We start from the raw sequence: 22,414 nt of genomic DNA on the forward strand, positions 1-22,414 counted from the left end.
CTCTCCATGTGTCCACATTTCCTCTCTTTTAAGAACAACAGTCAGGGACGCCTGGGTGGCTCAGTTGGTTGAGCAGCTGCCTTTGGCTCAGGTCATGATCCCAGCGTCTTGGGATTGAGTCCCACATCGGGCTCCTTGTTCTGTGGGGAGCCTGCTTCTCCCTCTGCCTCTGCCTGCCACTCTGTCTGCCTGTGCTCGCTCGCTCTCTCTCTCTCTGACAAATAAATAAATAAAATCTTTAAAAAAAAAAAAAAAAAAAAAAAGAACAACAGTCAGAATGGATTAGAGCCCACCTATATGACCCAGTTAGCCTCACCTTTCAAGGTCCTTTCTCCCGGCAGGGGTGCGGGGGGCCCTGGCTGACTTGGTTGGTAGAGCATGTTGACTCTTGATCTCAGGGTCATGAGTTCAAGCCCCACGTTGGCCGTGGTGCCTACCTTCAAAAATAAATAAAGGTCCTTTCTCCCAGTGCAGTCATACTCCAGAGGTTCTGGGGTTTATGATTTCAGTGTATAGATTTGGGGGCAGTCAGGAGGACATAGTTCAACCCATAGCAAAATACATACTTTTCAGGTAGGGGAATTCCTATAATCTTGTAAACAGAGTGTATCATTACTAAATTAGTAATTAATAATTGTAGTGGTTTCCTATTGCTCCTGTAACAAACTACCACCAGTGTAGTGGCTTAAATAATAATGATTTATTGTCTTATATTTCTGGAGATCAGAAGTCTCATCCGGCTAAACTCAGGGTGTGAGTAGGACTGCCTTCTTTCTGGAGGCTCTAGGGGAGAATCTGTTTCCTTGCCCCTTCCAGCTTCTAGAGGAGCCTGCATTCCTTGGCTTCTGGCTTCTTCCTCCATCCTCCAAAGCCATGATGATGGCCTGTCCAGTCCTTCTTGCTCTCATACTGCTTCCGTGGTCACATCTCAGACTCTTCTCTGACTCTGCCCTTCTTGCCAGGCACCCCTAGATTTGCATTTTTTTTAAAGATTTTATTTTTTTATTTGACAGGGAGAGAGAGACAGTGAGAGAGGGAACACAAGCAGGGGGAGAGGAAGAGGGAGAAGCAGGCTCCCCGCTGAGCAGGGAGCCTGACTCGGAGCTCCATCCCAGGACCCCCGGGATCATGACCTGAGCTGAAGGCAGATGCTTAATGACTGAGCCACCCAGGTGCCCCTAGATTTGTATTTTTTAAGAGACAAAATTCATACATTTATTTAAAAAGCCATTCATACTTACGTACACAGAAAACTATTAACAGGCAGTCGAGTGTTGCTTAATAAAGATTATTTCTATTCAAATCTTGGCTTCAAACACACTACACGTGTGACCTTGGGCAAATGATTTAGTCTGTTGGTTTTTGTTTTTTTTTTTTAAATAATCTCTATACCCAGTGGGGCTTGAACTCACAACCCTGAATCAAGAGCAGCATGCTCCAGCATCAGAGCCAGCCAGACACCCCTAATTTAATCTCTTTGGGTATCAGTTTCCTCAACTTTTGATAATGGGAATAATAACAGCATTAGCTCATAGGGTCCTTATGAGGAGTAATTGAATGAAGGCTAAGAATTTGCCTAACACCTACAGCTAGCTATTATAGTTTAAAAAAATTTTTTTTAATTTTATTTTTTATAAACATATATTTTTATCCCCAGGGGTACAGGTCTGTGAATCTCCAGGTTTACACACTTCACAGCACTCACCATAGCACATACCCTCCCCAATGTCCATAATCCCACCCCCCCTCTCCCAACCCCCCTCCCCCCATCAACCCTCAGTTTGTTTTGCGAGATTAAGAGTCACTTATGGTTTGTCTCCCTCCCAATCCCATCTTGTTTCATTTACTCTTCTCCTACCTAGTTTTTAAAATTTTTAAAGTGAAAACTCCTTCTCTCTTCCTCCAAGCTCTACTCCCCAGAGATAACCGCTGTAAATAGTTTCTGTTGCATTTGAATTCTTTCTGTTTGGGATTGTGCGTGTTTGTTTACAAAAATACAATCTTGAATTCTTTAATTTTTGCACTTGTTATATATTGTGAAATTTTTTTTCTGTTAGCATGCATAAAGAAATACCTTGTCTATTTCCAAGGCTGTTTGGTGTTTCTTGGTAGAAATAGACAGTTCTCCATTGATGGGCATTTTCAGAAGCCTTTGGGCACATTCTGGGGCATATTTATCTTTACACACTTAAGTGAGAATATCAGTAACATAGATTCCTCATTATGGAATTACTGGGACCAAAAAAATATACATTATAAATTTTGATAGAGTATTTTATTTTGTTACTGAATCTGTAGCCCAAGGCTCACTTGGCCAGCAATGGTATTTCTGTTAGCTAGCTTGAGTAGGCCTGCCATGAGATGGATGCCATGATCTCTAATTTGTTTGAACTTTATAATTATGCTAGGTTTTTTTTGTTTTTTTTTTTTAAGATTTTATTTATTTATTTGTCAGAGAGAGAGAGAGCACTAGCAGGGGGAGAAGCAGGTAGAGGGAGAAGCAGGCTCCCTGCTGAGCAAGGAGCCTGATGCAGGACTTGATCCCAGGACCCTGGGATCATGACCTGAGCCAAAGGCAGACACCTTACTGACTGAGCCACCCAGGGGCCCCTAATTATGCTAGTTTTGAAAAAATTTTAAAGTGGGCAACTTTAAAATATTTCAGCATTTATTCATAAAATGAGACTTCATTAATATTTTGATGTCACCCTACTTTAACTTTGAGTAATCCAAAATTTGCATAAAATGCTAATTACTTCACTGTCTTCACAGACGGGGCTCCAAAAAACTGCTGTATTAATTATACTCTATCCGACAGGATATGGTTTTCTTGCACCTTTGCCATCACTAATTAGGTATTACTATTCTTTTTCATCTTTTCCAGTCAGATGGTGAAAATAGTGTCATATTTAATTAGCATTTTCCTGATAACTAGTAAGTTGAGCATCCTGTCATGTTTAATTACCATTTATATCCTTTCTGTAATTTGCCCGTTTGTATTCTTTGTCCACTTGTCTATGAAATTTAATTTTTTTTCCTCTGAGACCTTTAAAAATCTGAAGAAACATCTATGGATTTTTTTCCCCCTAAGTTAAAGAAGTAGGAATTGCCAGAAAATTAGCTATTGGAAATATTGTTAAAATTGAGTTTAAAGTAAAAATGTGCCTGTGTAAACTCAGTTGAAAATGCTGACTCATGAGTTGAGGTTGAATCCAACCTAAAAATAAGTTGTTTTCCAACTTAAGTCCACTCTAAAGTTGATTGCTTTGATCTTTGAATGAGTTATAAGTGGTGGTTAAGTATTTAGGCCAATCCACAAAAATCCCTGTGATAAAACCAAATGACTTCAACAACCGTATCTTCTGAACTGACTGACAAAGGTTTTTTTTTTTTTTTTTTTTTCCTGCTCCTGCTTGTAAAAGGAAGCGTGGGTGATATAGTTCAGATGCAAAGAACTGAAATTTTCTTGGACATTTAGATAATTTATGAAAAAAAAAAAAAACAGGACTGCATGTTTGAAATGGGGGACAATAACAGAGAATTGGTAATACTATCAATACTAATAATCCTGGAATATTGGCTTGAGTTCTAGATCCTGGGGATGTTGGTACAACAGAAATAAGAGAGTGGGAAACTATTGGCTTTCCCTCATTCCCAAATCTGTGTCAGCCCCATGTCATGGACCCATGATCCATTTTCTCTGGGTCCCTTTTTCACTTAGCCGGTACTTTAGCCTTTGACCTGGAACTTTGTTTTCTCCGGGCCACCCACCACCTCTTAGCCTACTCCCCTCCTTCTTTTTGTCCTCTCGAATCAGTTACTCCTTGACTTCAGCCTGAATTTCTAGTTTTTGCCCATGATGGATGGGGGCCTGTGGGTGAAGGTAGAGTGGGAGAGTGTTGGAGGCAGAAGCACTTCGAGGAAGTGTGGGAGCCTGGCTCTGGGCTACAGAGCAGGGAAGGCAGATCTCAGCAACACTCTTCTTATATTTTATCACTTTTTTTATTAACTAATATCTGAGATTTAAAAAAATGAACACACACACATAGTAATACAAAAATTAAATCAGTTTAAAGAGGTTTTAGAATAGAAGTAAGTTTCTCTCTGGCCCCATGTCCCAGTTTCTGTGACAACGATCATTAACAGTTTTCTTATATATCCTTCCAGAAATGGTGAAATACATTAACACAAAAAGAAGAATCTTGTACATTATATCCTATACCTTGCTCTTTAAAAGCAAGTGCTGAAGTTAGTTATATTCTTTTTTTATTCCTAATAGGACTGAGTTATGCTTTTGTCCTTTTCTTCTTATTTATTCTTGGAAGTTTATCTACTTTATTAATCTTTCAAAAAATCAACCCTTCTGTTTCTATGATCACCTCCACTGTTTCTTTTCTATTTTATTAATCTTTGCTCTTATTTTTATATTTTCTTCTAATTGAGGGAGGTAACCTTTTCTTTTTAATTTGGATGCATAGCTCACTAATATTTGATCTTTGTCTTTTGACAGCAATGTCCACTGAATAACTCTTTTAAATAGTGTTCCTCAAATATTCTATAGCTTCACTTCTGTGTGATATATCAAGTATCGATAAGAGGGTTATAAAAGCTCCCACTGTAGTGGAGGGTTATCATTTTTTCTTCATAATTCTATCGGTGTTTGCTCTGTATTTTGTTTGGGGTATACTAATTTATTTATTTATTTTTAGATATTTATTTATTTATTTTAGAGAAAGAGAGTGTGCACAGGAAGGGGCAGAGTGAGGGGGGAAACTTCAGCAGACTCCTGGATGCTCCGCTGCTCCTGGAGACTGATGTGGGGCTTGATCTTGCGACCCTGAGATCGTGACCTAAGCCGGAACAAAGAGTCAGAGGCTTAGCCAACTGCGCCATCCAGGGGCCACAGGGGTATACCAGTTTAGAAGTATTAAATCATCCTGGTGAATTACTCCTGGGTGGTTCTTCTTTATCTCCAATGGAGAATTTTACTGTAACATATGTTTTGTCTGGTAATATAACGGTATCAGCTTTCTTTTGGTTTGAATTGGTCTATGTTTCCCCATTCTATTACCTTTGCTTCTCCATATTACTATTTTTAAGTATGTCTCTTATAAATAGTATAGCCAGAATTGTGTGTGTGTGTGTGTGTGTGTGTGTGTGTATGCAAGTGTTATTTATCTGAGAGTTTTTTAACTGGCATGATTATGGTGTCTACGGGACAGAGACCATCTTAGAGTGACGCTGAGGGTGACAGCCACATCCTAAGAACATGGAACAGAAAGATAAAAGCACCCGGGGATATTAATGACATAATGGAGCTCCTGCACCAGCCTTTACTGCCCATCTCCACACACTAACTGAGGAAAAAAATAAACCCCTAATTGTTAAGTCACCTTAAAATGAGTTTTCTGTTTCGTTCCGCTGTGAACCAATTTCCAGCTGATTATAGAGCAACTATTTTGGAAGTTATCCTTGTATATTTTTTCCTTCCTTTCTCTTTCTCTTCTTTCCTCTCTCTAGTCCTCCCTCCCTTCCTTCCTTTGTGCTGGTATTTCTATCTGCCTCTGGAATATCAAGAACCTTAGAATATTTACATTCTAAACCTTTACCTTAAATTATAATTGTGAAACGGCGTTTTGATTTGCCTTGTTTGGCAGCTCTGGCAGTTTGTTATTTCAAACATGATTAATACAGATTTGCCCATGTTTACTGCCATTTCTGTCTTCATCATGGCTTCTGAAATTCTATTCCTTCCTTTTATGTAAGTTTCTTTTCTTTTCTTTCTTTCTTTTTTTTTTTAAAAGATTTTATTTATTTATTTGCCAGAGAGAGGGAGAGAGATCACAAGCAGAGGGAGAGGCAAAGAGAAAGGGAGAAGCAGGCTCCCTGCCGAGTGGGGAGCCTGATGAGGGACTCGATCCTCAGACCCTGGAATCATGACCTGAGCCAAAGGCAGATGCTTAACTGACTGAGCCACCCAGGCATTCCCTATGTAAATTTCTTTCTTCTTGTGGTGTATCTTTAGTTGTTCAAAATCTTATCACATAGATCAAGTCCATAGGTGGATGGGCGCCTCAGGTACAAGGCCTTAAGTGCAGTTCCTCAGGGATAGCTCCTATAGATATGAAGCCTGTGAATTAGACAAGTTTTCTGTCCCTCTCCACCTGACATGTAATGGTGGGACAGGCATGAGACAACTTAATTAACATAATTAATTAACATACAGTGTATTATTAGTTCCAGAGGTAGAGTTCAGTGAGGTTATCAGTTCTTGATGAGAACTCAAGAGCTCTACTAATTCTTCATGGCTCTTAGTTTTACCTCCTGGACCCTTGGATCCAGCCCGAGTCATCTTCCTTGTCCACAAAAGGTAACCCATCTTTGTAGGTTTAGTTTTCTCAGCCTACTTCCTGCCTGTAGGAGTTTGAGTGTCTGGAGTCTTTTTGCTTTTGCACTGCTTCTGACCCTTTCAGTTCAAGCTGGCAAGCAGTGTTCCTACCCATAGAATTCTCTTAAAAACGTCATAGTTGTCTTTGACTTTTTTGGAGTTCACTCCGTTAAGCAAAACCACACCTGCACACCTTTTTGAAACAAGCCCTTCTCTACCTTGGTTTCTTCTCTCAACTCCTGAGTAGCAATACCCTTCAGCTTCTTGGAAGCACTAAAATTTGACTGAATGGTTCTTAACAAAGCATTTTCCAGCCATGCACTCAGCTTCATCTTCATACCAGGTTTTCCTGAGCTTGTTCGGGATTTGATCTTTGCCTTGGAACCATTTCTTAATTTTAGCATTGTTTGCCATCTGAGGAGGCAGAGAAAATTCAAAGCCAGCAGATCCTGGCACCTTTTTAAGAAACCTCCTTTAGCTTCTCTCTTTGCTTTCACATTTTACTTTAAGCAGCAAGAAGAAGTCATATAGCATGTTCAACACTTGGAATTCTACGTAGCTGAATCACCTCCCCTGAAGTCTATTTCTTACGTCACATATCTCAGGCAATAATGTTTCTGCCACTACATGACAAGGGTCTCCCACCTTCCAGTTTTCAATCATATTTTCTTCACTTTCCTTTGAGCCCTTGCCTGTAAAGCCTCCTCAGAGTCTACCAAGCTTCTACTAACTAGCCATTTATTTATTTATTATACTATTTGTTGAAAGCTCTTCAGCCTTGCACTTAACACCCTCCTCAAACTCATTCAAATTTTCCATACACTTTCCAATTTCAAAGATACTCCCACATCCATTATGGCACCACAACACTTGGAAGTACCCAAATCTGTATTGTCTCCCGTTGTGTAACAAACTGCCCAGAAACTTAATGGCTTAAAACCATAATAAATGTTTATTAGTTCAAACGGTTTCTGTGGGTCTGGAATTTGGGAGCAGCTTTGCTCAGTTTTTGGGTCTCGTATGGTGTCGCATGGAGCCTCAGTCATCTGGAGGCTCTGATTCCATGATGACTCACATACGTGGCTGACGAAAAAGTGGCAGTTGTAGCCAGGAAGGAATTTTCAATTTCTTAGCCCATGGAACTCTCCAGAGGGCTGCTGAGCATTGTTAGCATATGGTGTTGGCTTCTCCCAGGGGGAGTGATACAAGAGGCAGCAGCAAGGCAGAATCCCCACTGTCTTTTATGACAAAGACTTGGAATGTCATTTAGACAATATCTTAGTGGTTACATAGACCAGCCCTAACTCAGTGTGGGATAGAAACACAGAAAAATAAATCCAGGAGAAGAGATTCTGTGGAGCCATCTTGGAGGTTGGTGAACACACAGTCCAACAGGAAGGCAGTGATTTTACTTTTCAAAATGGGTTTTGTTTTAACTTCTTTGATTCTTATTTCAAAAGAAATAAATGTTGGCCACATAAAAAATACAAGTAAACAAAATATATTTTTCTAGATACCCCAACACCCATACACTTTGAAACTGTCACATTACATCCCTAGGTGTATGCATCCTTTTATAATTTTTACATTTTAAGGACTTTACTGGTAGAGGCTTCATAAAATACATCTGAAGATGCATTGAACATGTTTTCCTGGCATTTAAAAATGAACAAACATCTCCAGTTATATTAAGGGATGTTTTTATACTAAGGGCTTTTTTCTCCCTCCATTAACTAAGTATTGCCTTTTCTTCTTATTCTGCTGGTGGGCTGGGAATTCTCCATGATACCTATCCTTTAGAGTTGAACTTTTGACAGGGTTCTTTTTCCCTCTGGAAAGCCCTTGGACTTCAAAAGTGCTTTGAATTGGAAGCACTTGGAATTCAGAAGCCACTAAAACCCTTAATGCCTTTGGAATGCTGGACTAACCAGTTTTGGAGAGAAATCTTATATACCTAGCTCTCCTGAGTTGCACAATTAGAGCTTTGACATAAACATGGCCCTCACCCCACATCCATCCCGAAATCAGAGACCCATCAACCAGCTGAATCACGGTTCTGCTGACTTCTGCACAGAGCCCAGGGTTCCTGACAGCGCCATTCTACTTGCTCCGGAGGGAATGCTCCAGGCTGAGGAAGGAAGGTGGTTCCCAAATCTTGGGTATTGCAGGAACGAGCAATTTAGTCCATGTAGAATAGAGAGCTCTCTTTTCTAAGAGAGAGAGTAAATACATGAACGAGTATTTAGTCCATGTAGAATAGAGAACTCTCTTTTCTAAGAACAGGTCTCTAGAAAAGCTAGTTTTAGTGATACTTTCAGAGTCAGAAGGGAAAAAAGGAGCTTCAAGAAACCAAGAAAGTTCTTAGCTTTGGGATCACTGGAATCCACATGCTTACTCCGTCATCACCCTGTCTTCCTCTCTCATATGAGGAGGTAGTGGGCTTCCCTTCCTTCCTTCCTTCATCCCTCTCTCCCTCCCTCCCTTCCTTCCTTCCTTTCTTTCCCCCTTCCTTCCTTCCTGGATCTAAAAAAATTACACTGGTTATACAGGTTTATTGTAGAAAGATGAGAAAATACAGATGAACAAAAGGAAGAAAATGAAAGTCACCCCCCCGCCAAAAAAAAAAGTCACCACCCAGATTTAACCACTATTAAAATTTGAATATGTATCCTTCCAAACATGTTTTCCCATTTATTAACCATTTCTTGTTTTTTTTTTTTTTTAAGAGAACTGAGTTAAAAAAAGAAACTAACTTTCTTGCATTGAACATATTTAACATAGACCATTATAATTGGTTGATTCTTTGGAACTGTTTTCCAATTTGGAAATAACTGAAAAGTATAGAAAATATTAGGCAAAAGTTAACTCAATTTTCATGAACTAGCCACTTATTTTCCTCATTGCTTCTTTTTTTTTTTTTTTCATTATGTAAAGGTAGGGATGAAAGAAGGTAAAGAGGGAAAAAGAAAGTTTGGTGGAGAAACAATGTATAACAATAAAGGAACAAAAATCAGCTAAAATTAAGAGATATTAATATGTTTCAGACCAATCTGGGGAGAAGGAGGGTAGTAGAAAACCCACATGGACCAGCATCTTTGCCCATTCGGGTGTGACAGTGAGGATGGAGCTGGGACTAGTTAAGTCAGTTGCCTGGACTGGAATTTGGTGTTGATGAAGTCAAGGGGATGTGGTTCATCACTGGGTTAAAACAGTGAGTGTCCCTCAAAGGTTCCAATCTCATGGCAGGGACAGTGCTTGAAAACAAATGTCTCACAAATGTGTGTCACCAAAGACAGCTTGGTGAAGGTGGGAATAACTCGGCATAATCCAACATTACTCCCTGGGGAAGAATGCCTTATAGCACAACTTACTGATAAAGATCCTAGTTTTTACCTGTCTGCACATGGTAACTTTGTTGGTTTGTTGGTTTCTTTGAATTACAGTCCAAATTGCCTTAATATTTGGTGCAAGAATATTAGACTATGTCTTCAATTTATGTGAAGGTAAATTTGACTTCCTTGAACGGCTCTCAGACAATCTGCTCCTGAATATCATTTCTTATCTGGATCTTGAAGATATTGCCAGGCTTTCTCAAACATCACGCAGATTTGCGCAGGTAACAGATAATTATTTTGTGTCTATGTGGGTTTTTCCTTGTGCTTCCTCAAAGTTCGTCTTCCTCCCTCCCTTCCTCTCTCCCTCCCTCCTTCCCTTTCTTCCTTCCTTCTTTCCTTCCTTCCTTCCTCATAGTTTATTGTTTGCATTCATTTTAGCAAACATCTGTTGAATACTTACTTGATCATGAGCACTGTTCTATGCACAGAGGTAACAGACATGAAAAGACATTATTCCTGCCCTCAAGAAACTTACAGTCTAATAGGAGAGGCCCTAACAGATACAGATTATTATAGTATAATGTGAGCAGTTCAACAAAGGATGTGTGTATGAGGTACAAAGAGTGCAAGGTGATTTCCTCTGTCAGGCTTCACAGAAGGAGTTATTTTTTCTGGGTTTTCAAGGTAAAATAAGAGCTCACGAGGTGGTCTGGAAGACTAGGGGCATTTCAGGTCGAGGGGCATTCCAAGTCCAGGCAACAGTTCAGGCAGAGGCATGGCCACAGGAAAGAAGGCATCGAGTAGTGAGTCTTCTATCTGTCTCCCTTTCTTCCATTAACAGCCCTTTGCAGAATTATCTATTCACAATGTTGATGGTTTTGGGGAAATCTGCTCATCATAGTGCCTTGTCCTCCTCCATGCCCCAGGCTGACGAAATAGACTCTCTCACACTATTTTGAATCCTCAGCAGAATGATGAGATCGGAAGATGCACTTGGTGTGGATTTTACCCAATGACAGGGCCTTGAGGAGACCATTGTTGGTTCCTCTCCCTGTATCCTGGAAGGTGCCTTCATTCCTGCCCCTTTAGTTATTCCTAAATGCACATATCGTTCTTCCATTCAATCCTTTTTTGGCTTAAATTAATTAGAGTTGGACTTTGTTTGAAACAGAAGAAACCTAACTTGGTATTTAGTTGTAATATACTGGGGCAATGTCCGTTTATAAAAGAGCATGCAACATTTCCCAAGATGAATTAAATCATAATCTTTTTTTTTTAGCGACATTTATTCATGGGGTGCCTGGGTGGCACAGTCAGTTAAGCATCTGACTCTTGGTTTTAGCTCAGGTTGTGATCTCAGGGTCATGATATTGAGTCCTGCATAGGGCTCCACTCTCAGCAAAAGTCTGCTTGCCTTTCTCTTTCTCACTCTCCCGCTCCCCTCACATGCATCAGATCCATCTCTCTCTAAAAATAAATAAATATTGGGGCTCCTGGGTGGTTTAGTTGGTTAAGTGTCTGCCTTCGGCTCATGTCATGATCCCAGGGTCCTGGGACCCTTAAAAAAATCTTTAAGACTGTATTCACCCATTTTTATTTTATTTATTTATATATTTATATATTTATTTATTTATTTTTAAGATTTTATTTGACAGAGAGAGAGAGGGAGCTCATAAGTAGGCAGAGAGTCAGGCAGAGAAGAGAGTGGGAAGCAGGCTCCCCAATGAGCAGAGAGCCCGATGCGGGGCTCGATCCCAGGACCCTGAGATCATGACCTGAGCCGAAGGCAGAGGCTTAACCCACTGAGCCACCCAGGCGCCCCTTTATTTTATTTATGTTTATTTATTTATTTTTAGGTAGGCCCCAGACCCAATGTGGGGCTTGAATTCGGGACCCTGAGGTCAGGAGTCATATGCTCTACTGATTGAGCCAGCCAGGTGCCCCTAATTCATAATCTCATTACCTAAAAGGTCAACACTTTTTTTCACAATCATGCCGTCATATTTCTTGATATATATACATTTTAAATAATATGATCTATATTATTTCATGTATCCTCTTTGAGGATAAAAGCTTATGTTTTTACTTGGTTTTTCCCCTAAAAATGGAGAGCCAGAAGGGAGTATTATAATTAATCACCATATATTTTTTTCCATTAAAATATGTATTAAAGAGTTGCTGCTGATAAGAAGATGATTATTCCTACTTTCAATGAAAAATAATTTTAAATACATGAATATACTAGTCAGGATCTATTGAAAACTTCTGCTAGGGCCGAGCTTGTTCCCAAAATGAAATGGAAGGATTTGTCAGAGAGTGGCAGCAACCGCAGTGTCTTGTGCAATTTGTTCCTGACGCTGAGCAACTGTCTTCTCCCCAGGTGTTGCTCCCTTCCGCTCTCGATGGCTCCCTCTTAGCGTCCTGCCATTATTTCAGTGCTGTCTTGGAAATACCCTCCGTAATTTACCTGCTGTTCTAAAGGAAGCCTTTTCTGGGTTGCTGATTTCAGCTCTCGGTATCCTTGCAGAGCAGAATTTTTTGAAGATGGAGAATGGTCCAGGGCTGCTGTGCCTTTTTCTCTCCATGTAATAGTTACTGCTCATTTCTGTCTGCAGTCTATATTTTATCTGTATACTGTTTACTTAGTTTTCACCTACATTTATCAATTACTTTGTTTTGTCTTACCATTTGCTACCTTGAAAAAAATTTCCATTTCAAATTTCTGCAGGCAAATTTATTAGCAAATTATTTGTGTCCAAGTCTAACCCTTTCCTCTGACCTTTGGGAGGGAGGTGTTCCTCTCCTCTGAGAGGCCAGTGCTGCCTGCCACCTGGCTCCAAGGTCTGAGCCAAGGGAATTTAGTCTGCCACTTATCTCCTTTCTCTTTTGGGTTGTTGTTATTTTTAAAAAGCTTTTTTTTTTTTTTTAAGTAGGCTCCATACCCAGTGCAGAGCCCAATGCGAGGCTTGAACTCACGACCCTGAGATCAAGACCTGAGCTGAGATTAAGAGTCAGAGCCACCTAGGTGGCCTTAAAAACCTTTTTGTTTACAAATAGTTTTATTTTTTTAAAGAGATTTTATTTATTTATTTGAGAGAAAGAGAGAGAGAACAAGCATGAAGGGCAGGGGAGGGGGGATGGCAGAGGCAGAGGGAGAAGCAGATTCCTCACTGAGCAGGGAGCCCAAGACAGGGCTTCGTCCCAGGACTCTGGGATCATGACCTGAGCTAAAGGTAGACGCATAATGACTGAGCCACCCAGGCGCCCCTACAAATAATTTTAGATTTGTAAGTGTTGCAAAGATAATACACACAGTTTGCATATACCCTTCACAGCTTTCCCTAACACTGACATCTTATATAACCAGGGATATTTATCAAAACTCAGCAATTAATACTGATAAAATACCATTAACTAAGCCACAGACTTTATTCATATTTCATCAGTTTTTCCACTAATGTCCTTTTGCTGTTTCAGGAACCAGTCTGGCATACTATATTGCATTTAGTTCCTATTTTTATTTTAATTTATTTTTTATTTTTTAAAAGATTTTATTTATTTATTTGACAGACAGAGATCACAAGTAGGCAGAGAGGCAGGCGGACAGGCGGGGAAGCGGGACCCCTTAGTTCCTATTTTTAAATCTTTCTTTCATTTGTTTTTTCCTCTTGGAAATTTTTTCAAATCAGCCTCATCCTTAAGAACTCAAAAACTCTAGACTCGATTTGCAGCCAATCTCTTTCCTTTTCTCCTTGGGAAAACAAAACAGAACAGAACAAAACAAGTTTACAGGGTAGTTCACCCTCAGGAAACTAGCATCATCAATGGGAGTGGAATTTTATAATCCACGATGAAATGAAAACAGTAAGTAAATGAGATATGAAGGGTTTGTTATCAAACCAAGTTTATTCCATTTAAATGATCATCATCATCATTTTTTTTTTTTTTTAATAGTAGGCTCCATATTCAGTGTGGGGCTTGAATTCACGACCCTGTGACTGAGGGTTTCATGCTTTACCAAATGAACTAGTCTAAATGACCATCCTTTATTGGAGGTTAGGCCTTCCTATTTTGGGAAGAGTTAAAATGTTCCTTCTTCTTCTTCTTCTTCTTTTTTAAGATTTTATTTATTTGAGAGGGAGTGAGCAAGTTAGAGAACGAGAGAGCACAAGCCAGGGAGAGGCTGAGGGAAAGGGAGAAGCAGACTCCCTGCTGAACAGTGAGCCCAATGCAGGACTCAATTTGGGACTCCAGGATCATGACCTGACTGAGCCTCCCAGGTGCCCCAAAATGCCCCTTCTTTTATGAAATAATGGCCTTAAAACCTGATCATTTTAACAAATTATCCAAACTTGGAAACATTTAAAAAGTTAGCAATCTTATTTTGGTTCTTAATTTTTGTTTTGTTTGATTTCCAAAAATTTCACTGGTCTTATGACGTCCTAAATTCCCAAAGCCACTAGTCTACTCTCAACCTCCTCATCTTCTTTTCCTCCTCTGCCATGCCTCAGAAATATAACTAAATGTCCCCGGCCTCGTTCACAGTAACCCCTTCGTTGTCACACCTAAAGGGCCTGTTTAGGCCTTCTACGCCCTGACCCATCTTTGTTTCCAGGATTCTCTGCTGGCTTTTCTCCTGGCCATCTCTTATGCACTGGGCAGGCTCTTTTGGGCTTTTGGCATTTGCTTGTACTGTTCCCTTCCCTAGGAATGTCCTGCTTCCCACCCACCTCTCTTAGCTCCCGCCCTCTGCTCTTGCTCTCATTCCATGTTGACCCAACAGTGGAGCCTCCACGGATGAGTTCCTGAAAGCCTGGATATTGGGTGGTTCTATTTCTCAGGGTGAACAACAAAGAGGCATCCTCTGGGAGCTTTGCTAAGATGAGCACACCCTCGAAAGGTGAATCTCGTGTCATGGGATACGAGAAAGGCAGCCGAGGGCCAGCTCTGTGATTGACCCAAAGTCCTGCCAGGTAATCTGCCAGGAGGGAACCTGTCTTGGCCCAGGAAGCACCAGGCCTTGATCCTACCCCTTTCCAGCAAACTACAGCAGAGTAGACCCGAAAGAACCTCAGCAGTTAGATGAAAGGGTAAAGCCCAGACACGGCAGGACGATGACGGTGATTGGCATATAAACATACCCATCTTGGTCGTGACTCAGGGACAGCTGCAGACTCCCTATGACTGTGGTTCCCATGTCTGGCCAAGTAGGCGAAGCACCTGGGGAGCAGGTGAAAATAGAGATGGGAGGCCCACACCCTGGTCGGTGGGCGGGTCTGAGTCAGAGCCAGCATCTGTGTGTTTGCTTGTGTTTACAGCAACCCAATTCTGAATCCAGTCCAAGAATTTGATATTAAAATGGTACAGATAAAAGGTCTCACGAGACTGTAAAATGTTGGAAGTTTGGGGGTTGGGGTGGTGGGGTGTTTTCCTAGCTTCGCTGTGTACAGGTATGGGGAGGTGTTTAAATCGGACGAAGACAGAGAGCTGGGTTCTGTTCCCCGGTCAGCCACTCCCCACCAGGAGCCTTGGACAGCATTCTTATTCTTTTTTTTTTTTTTTTAAGATTATTTATTTATTTGAGGGAGAGAGAACACAGAGGAAGAGGGAGAGGGAGAAACAGATTCCCTGCTCAGCAGGGACCCCGATGAGGGGCTCCATCCCAGGACCCTGAGATCATGACCTGAGCCCAAGGCAGATGCCCACCCTACTGGGCCACCCAGGCACCCCCACCCTTATTCTTACAGACCCTTAATTTCTCCATTTTTAAAAGGAGAGTTCTTATCTAGATAAGCCCTCGGATCCCCTTCAACTTTTAGGTAGCATCATGTGTGTTAGGTTCATGCACCACCGCCAGGGGGAGCTAAATCCACGATTAGCTGTGCCTTGGCTCACAGTCCCAGGAACCATAGCCAGGACGCATATCTCATGTTTCTCAGCCTGGCATCTACCAAGCAGAGAGCCCTAGGGTTTGGGCATCTTAAATGGGGGCATTATGTAGACCAATTTATAATATAAAACAAACTGTAAGTATTTCCAGTATAAAATACGAGTCACAAATGAAGTTACACTGGTGAAAATTTAAGCTCCCTTTTGAGAATTCTTTTCTTTCCCTCCAAATGTCATAGTTCTTTTCAATAATTCTTCATTATATGAGGCACACTGATATCCTGAGATGTATCATGCTGGTAAAGGGGTAGTCATCTACCTTGGTGTTAAGAGTTCAAATCTTTTAAAGGAGGATCGGAAGATCCATTAATTTTTAAATATTAAGACATTTTCTAAGAGTTTCCCTTTGTTGTTTATATTTAGAATATTCTGTGATCTGAGTAGAGAAATTAGACCTTGAAGGACTGTTGAAGATGGGCTAAGATAACAATGATTTAACCAATATCAGAATGCTTGGGGGGCTGTCTATATCAGAAGATTCAGTGTTGCTGTGTCCCGGTAACCTTTATGTGAATGTGTAATACTTTTTGCTTTGATATTTATGCAGAAAGGATCTTAAGTTCTTATGCCTTCTTTTACTATTCATTTCTATTTGTAATTCCTTCTTTTCCCTTATTAGAGTACTTTTAGAGTAGCATAAAAATATAGAAAAGTATAAAAGTAAAAAGTCCTGGCTGATTTCTGCTTAAAATGGAATGTAATGGTGTCCTGAAATAGACATGACACTGACGTGTCTCCCCCTCCATAGAAGGAAGTTAGGATGCAGGAGAGCAAGGCAGGACAGAGCCAAGGCCAGGCCCTGGGTGGCACTAGTGAGAATGTTTGGTTGCCTGGGGCTAGGGATGGGGAGGGGAGTGGGTGTCAGCTATAGGCCAGGTGGGCTGAAATGGTGGCCCATAATAGGAGGACAGAAATCAGGGGCACCCACTGTTCCCCTTTAGATGGCTGTTGAATGCTGGGGTGGGTTCCAATCCTAATACTCAGGGCGGGGTGCGTCTTGTGAGGGGCAGGTAGAAATGGAGGTAGTAACAGGCAGAGCAGGGCTGTGTCCAGGGCTGGAGCTGACACCAGCTCTGCTATGTGTGTGTGTGTGTGTGTGTGTGTGTGTGTGTGTGTTGGGGGAGGGGGCTGCCTGGTAATCAATCGTTCAGGCCTTCCTCCCAGAGATAAGGGAAGCAGTTGGGCTTCCCCATGACCCAATGTTTGGGGCATCAACCCTTCGATGTTGCGCTATTCATACCAGTCTGAGCCCACAGGTTAGGGGTGAAGGCTACTGCTTTCCTCACCTCCCGCTGGCCAGAGCCAGTTGCTCAGGGGACCATATGGGACTGGAGATGCTGCCGTCTTGCGCTGTACAAACCAGCTATCCAGAACGGAGCTGCACACACATCAAGATGCATCTACCCACGGGCAGGGTCGTAATAGTGTGCTGTCTTGAACGCAGAGCCCTGCTTTCCCATCTTCAGCATTAGAAACAAGAGGCCTTCATTCTTTCACTTCTCTTTTTCTGTGTTTCTTGGGACCATATTTTTTGAACGTGTCTGGCATTAAAAACCAACTCAGAACCAAAGACGACATTATACATAAAATACCTTTTGTCTTAGAAACTGAGTTTCTTACTCTCCTTTACCCTCCAAGATGTCTATGTTACACCCTCTTCTCTCTCCTGAAGTCCCCTGCTTCCTCACTCTTAGTTGATATTGTGGCCTCTTATTTCATGAAGGAATTGGAAGGAGTCACCAGAGGACTGCCCTACTGTCCCTTCCCCTCATCCCTCTGTCCATCAACTCTGTAAACTTCCTGTCCCAGGTAAGAAGTTCTCCTCCTTATTACCCAAGGTCACATTTCCACCTGTGTGTTTCAGCTCCTCTGCTCAGCTACTTTGCACATGCATCTGTCCCTGTCACTAGTTCTACCCCCACTACTGGGTCATTTCCATCAGCACATTAAAAAAAAAAAATGCCTTGACCTGATTCCCTATTCTGCTCTTCAAGCAAAATTCCCTCAAAAGAGTGACCATAATTGCTATATCCACTTTGTCTTCTCCTGTCCCTTCCTGGACCCACTCTAGCCAGGCATTCAGTCCCCACTCTGCCATGGGAACCTCTTGTCAAGGTTACCATTTGCCCACGATATTACAAAAACACCAGTCAGTTGTAAATTCCTGTCTTTTCAGCAGCCTTGAGACACTGGATTGCTGTCTGGGTTTTCTTCCTTATTCTCAGACTCCCTTGCTGGAAACTGTTTTATTTTCTGACTGCTTTCATGTTGGAATGTCCTAGAGCTCTTCCCTGGGCATTTTCTCTCTCTACAGTCACACCTATGTGATAGCATCTAATCCCAGGGCTTTATTATTATTATTTTTTAAAGATTTATTTATTTGACAGAGAGAGAGATCACAAGTAGGGAGAGAGGCAGGCAGAGAGAGAGAGGGGGGAGGCAGGATCCCTGTTAAGCAGAGAGCCCAATGCGGGGCTCAATCCCAGGACCCTGAGATCATGACCTGAGCCGAAGGCAGAGGCTTAACCCACTGAGCCACCCAGGCACCCCCAGGGCTTTAAATAGTATTTACACACTGATAATTTCCAAACGTGTGTTTCCAGGCCAGGTTGTCTCCTTGAACTTCTTTTTAAAATTAAATTAAATTATATTTATTTATTTGATAGATAGAGAGAGAGACAGCAAGAGAGGGAACTTAGGCAGGCAGAGTGGGGGAGGGAGAAGCAGGCTCCACACCTGTGCTCCTACCTGAGCAGGGAGCCCAACGCAGGGCTTGATCCCAGGACCCTGAGATCATGACCTGAGCCAAAGGCAGATGCTTAACAATTGTGCTACCCAGGCACCCCTGAACTCCTTACTTTTAAGTCTAATTGCATGCTCAGCACTTCCACCTAGAAGGAGTATAGACATCGCTGCTTTGACATGCCAGAACCAGACCTCTTGACATCTCCCCCCACCACCTGCCCCCTGCCACATACCTACTGACCAATTCTGCTTCTCCCACAGTCTTATTTTCTCAGTCACTGGCAACACCATCCACCCAGCTGCTCAAGCCAAACAGCTCATCGTTAATTCTTCTCTTTGTTCTCACCTCTCATCTAATTCATTCACAAGTCTATGAGCTCAACCTTCAAAACAAATCTACAGTCCAGCCATCTCTCACCTCCTCCCTTGCCACTACCCTGTCACACGCCATCCTCCTGTCTTCCTGGACTTTCCAGTAAGCACAGCACAGTGGACTTGCTTTCCCCTGATGGGCAGGACAGTACACCTTCTTCATTTTGCATCTGGATCCCATTAGTTCTCTGGCCGTGGTCTTAGACCACAGAGCTGTTGATCCTGGCGCCGTCCTATGGGCTGCTCAATGTTGATGATGTCATCCTGATAAGCAGGAGGTAGCCTATACTACAGATGCTCTGGCAACATATGCGTATGCCAACGGGGTAGAGATGAGCCGTGCAAAAACGGAGAGGCCTGCCATCTCAATAAATTAAACGAAGATCCCGTGCCTTAGATTTACTTGCTATCATAAGGAAGCAGCCACAGCTCCTTGTGGATGTTTTTTTTCAAGGTACGTATGCAATTTGAGTGTGCTTTTCCACATAGCTCGAAAGCCGTCAGTCGTAAGTGGGGCCCAGCTGCGGGTCTGGATCATGTTGTAAGCAGCCGTGTGCCCCGTGCCTCTCATGAACCCGCAGAGTCAATGATGCTTCAAGGGTCTGCAGCCTCCATGGCGGGGGCCTGTCTGGGTCCTTTGCTGACACCTGTGGGCACGCCTCCAGAGGGAAAGGACAGCTTGTGCCCCAGGGCCTTAGAGTCAAGACCAGAATTTGTTTTTAGGAAAGTTTCTGTTTTTGAAAAACAGCTCTTGGATTTCTCCTGGTTAAAGGCTATTGTTCTGGTTAGACGGTCAACGTCTTGAAGAGAACCAGATTTGGAGATTTGTGGTGATTCCTAGGGAAGGGGTATTTGGATGGACTTCTCAGCGTAAGCCGGAGGATAAAGATATCTGTGTCCCATGGGACTGCTCAGCAAAAGGCACTAATGCAGAGAAGGTTTTCAGTAATTCGGTGGGTCAAATGCTCTGCTCTGTGAAAGGCAGTGCGTTTCCCCAGGCACCCTCCTGTTTGCTGGGTTCATGAACAAAATGGCCGCTGGCAAGGACGGGGTCTGTGTGTGGCCTCAACAGTAGCCTCCTCCTCTCAAGATGAATCTGGCTATTGCATCAGGAGAGGCTAACAGTGAGCCCCAGGAAAGGCTGTACTCCACGGGGGCCCAGTCAGTCACTTGGGGGCAGGTCAGTAACACCCAGACTTCATCATGGATGAAGCAGCAGTTTGTCCTTCCGGATCCTGGCCCCATTCTAGATATGGATCTGCCTTCCTTGCCCGCCATGGTTCTTCTGCAACATTGTGCGTAAGTTGACTGAACGCCTTCCTTTCCATGACTGTATCCTGTACGAGACTGCTTCAGATTAGTAGTAAATAATTTATGAAATAAAATAAATTGGCATATATAAATAAATAAATGTGGCCATGAACACAAAATTTCTTGCCCTTAGAGTATGTGCCATCCATTATCGATCTTTGAGGGGCCCACAGGCTTCCTGCTTTTCTTTGCCTCCTTGTAAGAGAAGCCTTTGTGGGGGTTCGGACAGCTGGGCCATGTCTGAGAGGGACTCGAGCAGAAGGGAGTTGCCCAGGCCAATGTGCTCTGACACTATTGGTTAAAGGTACCCTGGGCTTCTAATTGCTCGCCCGCCATGCCTAGAGCTTTCCACTTCTGGATTTTCATGAATAACGACCACTGAATGGAACTGATGAAAAGGGAAATCAGGGGGCGCCTGGGTAGCGCAGTCAGTTCAGCGACCTGCTCTTGGTTTCAGCTTTCCTGATTTCAGGGTTGAGAGTTCAAGTCCCACAGGGAGCCTACTTAAAAAAAAAATAGTAGTAATAAAATAAAATGGAGGCAAGCCCAGCAGGAGTTAACAATGCTCCCGCCTGAGAAGGTACTGCAGCACTGGGAGGAAGGTCGGTCAACCACACCGTTGTCAGCCTCTGTTAGGTGGTTCATTGGAAATGAACAATATAATGTTGTGTATATAAATTAACTGTATAATGTTGTAAATGGGGCGCCTGGATGGCTCAGTTGGTTAAGCGTCTGCCTTCAGCTCAGGCCATGATTTTAGGGTCCTGGGATGGAGTCCCACATCCAGCTCCTTGCTCAGTGGGGAGCCTGCTTCTCCCTCTGCCTACTGCTCCCCCTACTTGTGCTCTCTCTTTCTCTCTGACAAATAAATAATTAAATTAAAAAAAGCAATATATTATATGTACTATTTATAGCTATCTTGCATTTTTATTCTTTTTTTTTTAAAGATTTTTATTTATTTATTTGACAGAGAGAAATCACAAGTAGGCAGAGAGGCAGGCAGAGAGAGAGGAGGAAGCAGGCTCCCTGCCGAGCAGAGAGCCCAATGCGGAACTCGATTCCAGGACCCTGAGTTCATGACCTGAGCTGAAGGCAGAGGCTTTAAACCACTGAGCCACCCAGGCGCCCACATTTTTATTCTTAAATGAGATCATGACTTGGTTTATTCCATGAATCAAATATCGCTTCATCCTTCAGGCATTCGTGTACTTGCCTTTCCTCCAAGAGGAGAGGAAGGAGGTGGGAACCGTGTCTGGTGCGCCTTTGTGCCCACGTCACATCTCCTCTAGTATCTCACAGACGACAGGAACTGGAGTGATTCTGTGAGTGAGTAAGTGAGTTGTCCTTATCCTGGTGGGTCTGACATAACCCACCTCTGGCTCTTCCCGCCCGCAGCTGTGCACATCGGACAAACTGTGGGAGAAGATAGTGGAGTCCGCCTGTGACACCATCACACCGGACATGCGTGCCCTGGCCGAGGACGTGGGCTGGAGACAGATGTTCTTCACCAGTAAGCTGCAGCTCCAGCGACGGCTTCGCAAGAGGAAACATAGACAAGGAAGCCAGAGAGACAGTCAATTTTAGGGACACATTTTCTTACCTGCGGCGGGGGTGGGGGTTGAGGCCTGGCGGTAATTCCCTTTTGTGTCCAAATCTCTTCCGTTTCCTTCGACTAAGAACTCGGATTTGAACTTGCTGCTTCAAGGAGCCATCGGGAAAGCCTCCTGGGTTTGCACACACAGGCCACCCAACCCGACGAGGCAGGGCCTTGCCTGAACCACAGTCCCCCTGTAGGAGGGTCCAATTCGTGGCCCCCACAAAGGGCTGAGGGACAGGAAGCCGAGACACCTGTAAGAAAAGAGGCTTCTGATGTACAGAAACAAACAATAAATGATTACTCACAGATTTTTACTACATATCTGTTTTTCTGTAGGCATTTGGAAGGATTTCTGCCTGATAGAGGTGGCTCGGCGTCCCCATGGGCAACGGGGAGGGGCAGGGGCCGCAGGAGTCCCGGGGGCACAGCTGCCTTCCCAGCTCTCTTCTCCTCCATTTGAACTCAGGGCCCTGTCATGTGGCCCCTGGGTGCCAGGCTTTGTCCCTGCTTGTGGACAGCTTGGGATCTGGTCCTCCCTCTAAGAATGTGAACAGCTACGCCTTCTACCCTGGGGATTTTTAAGATTACAAGCTGTGGGTAACTGAGTGAAAACCCAAGTGCCCTTTGTGATCTGTTAATCTGGAAGAGGGGGTAAAAACAGTACCATTTGAGAGGAGGAAACTCTACATCCCTGAGATGGGTAATTTGTAAATTGTT

The 22,414-nt window shown here is 42.9% G+C and overlaps 1 protein-coding gene across 1 annotated transcript in view; it reads left to right on the plus strand.

Annotated features, from left to right (window-relative positions):
- Positions 1–22,010, plus strand: part of LOC111144591 (F-box protein 36) — an 89,007-nt gene extending 66,997 nt beyond the window's left edge. The window contains exons 3-4 of the mRNA XM_022498965.1: positions 9,832–10,004; positions 21,496–22,010. Of these exons, the coding sequence (XP_022354673.1) occupies positions 9,832–10,004; positions 21,496–21,684 (362 nt within the window). The 3' untranslated portion in view covers positions 21,685–22,010. The remainder of the gene's footprint in view (positions 1–9,831; positions 10,005–21,495) is intronic.
- The last annotated feature ends 404 nt before the right edge of the window (positions 22,011–22,414 follow it).

This window comes from Enhydra lutris, unplaced genomic scaffold, assembly GCF_002288905.1.
Source record: "Enhydra lutris kenyoni isolate GAN:26980312 unplaced genomic scaffold, ASM228890v2 scaffoldscaffold1, whole genome shotgun sequence".
Classification (NCBI taxonomy): domain Eukaryota; kingdom Metazoa; phylum Chordata; class Mammalia; order Carnivora; family Mustelidae; genus Enhydra; species Enhydra lutris.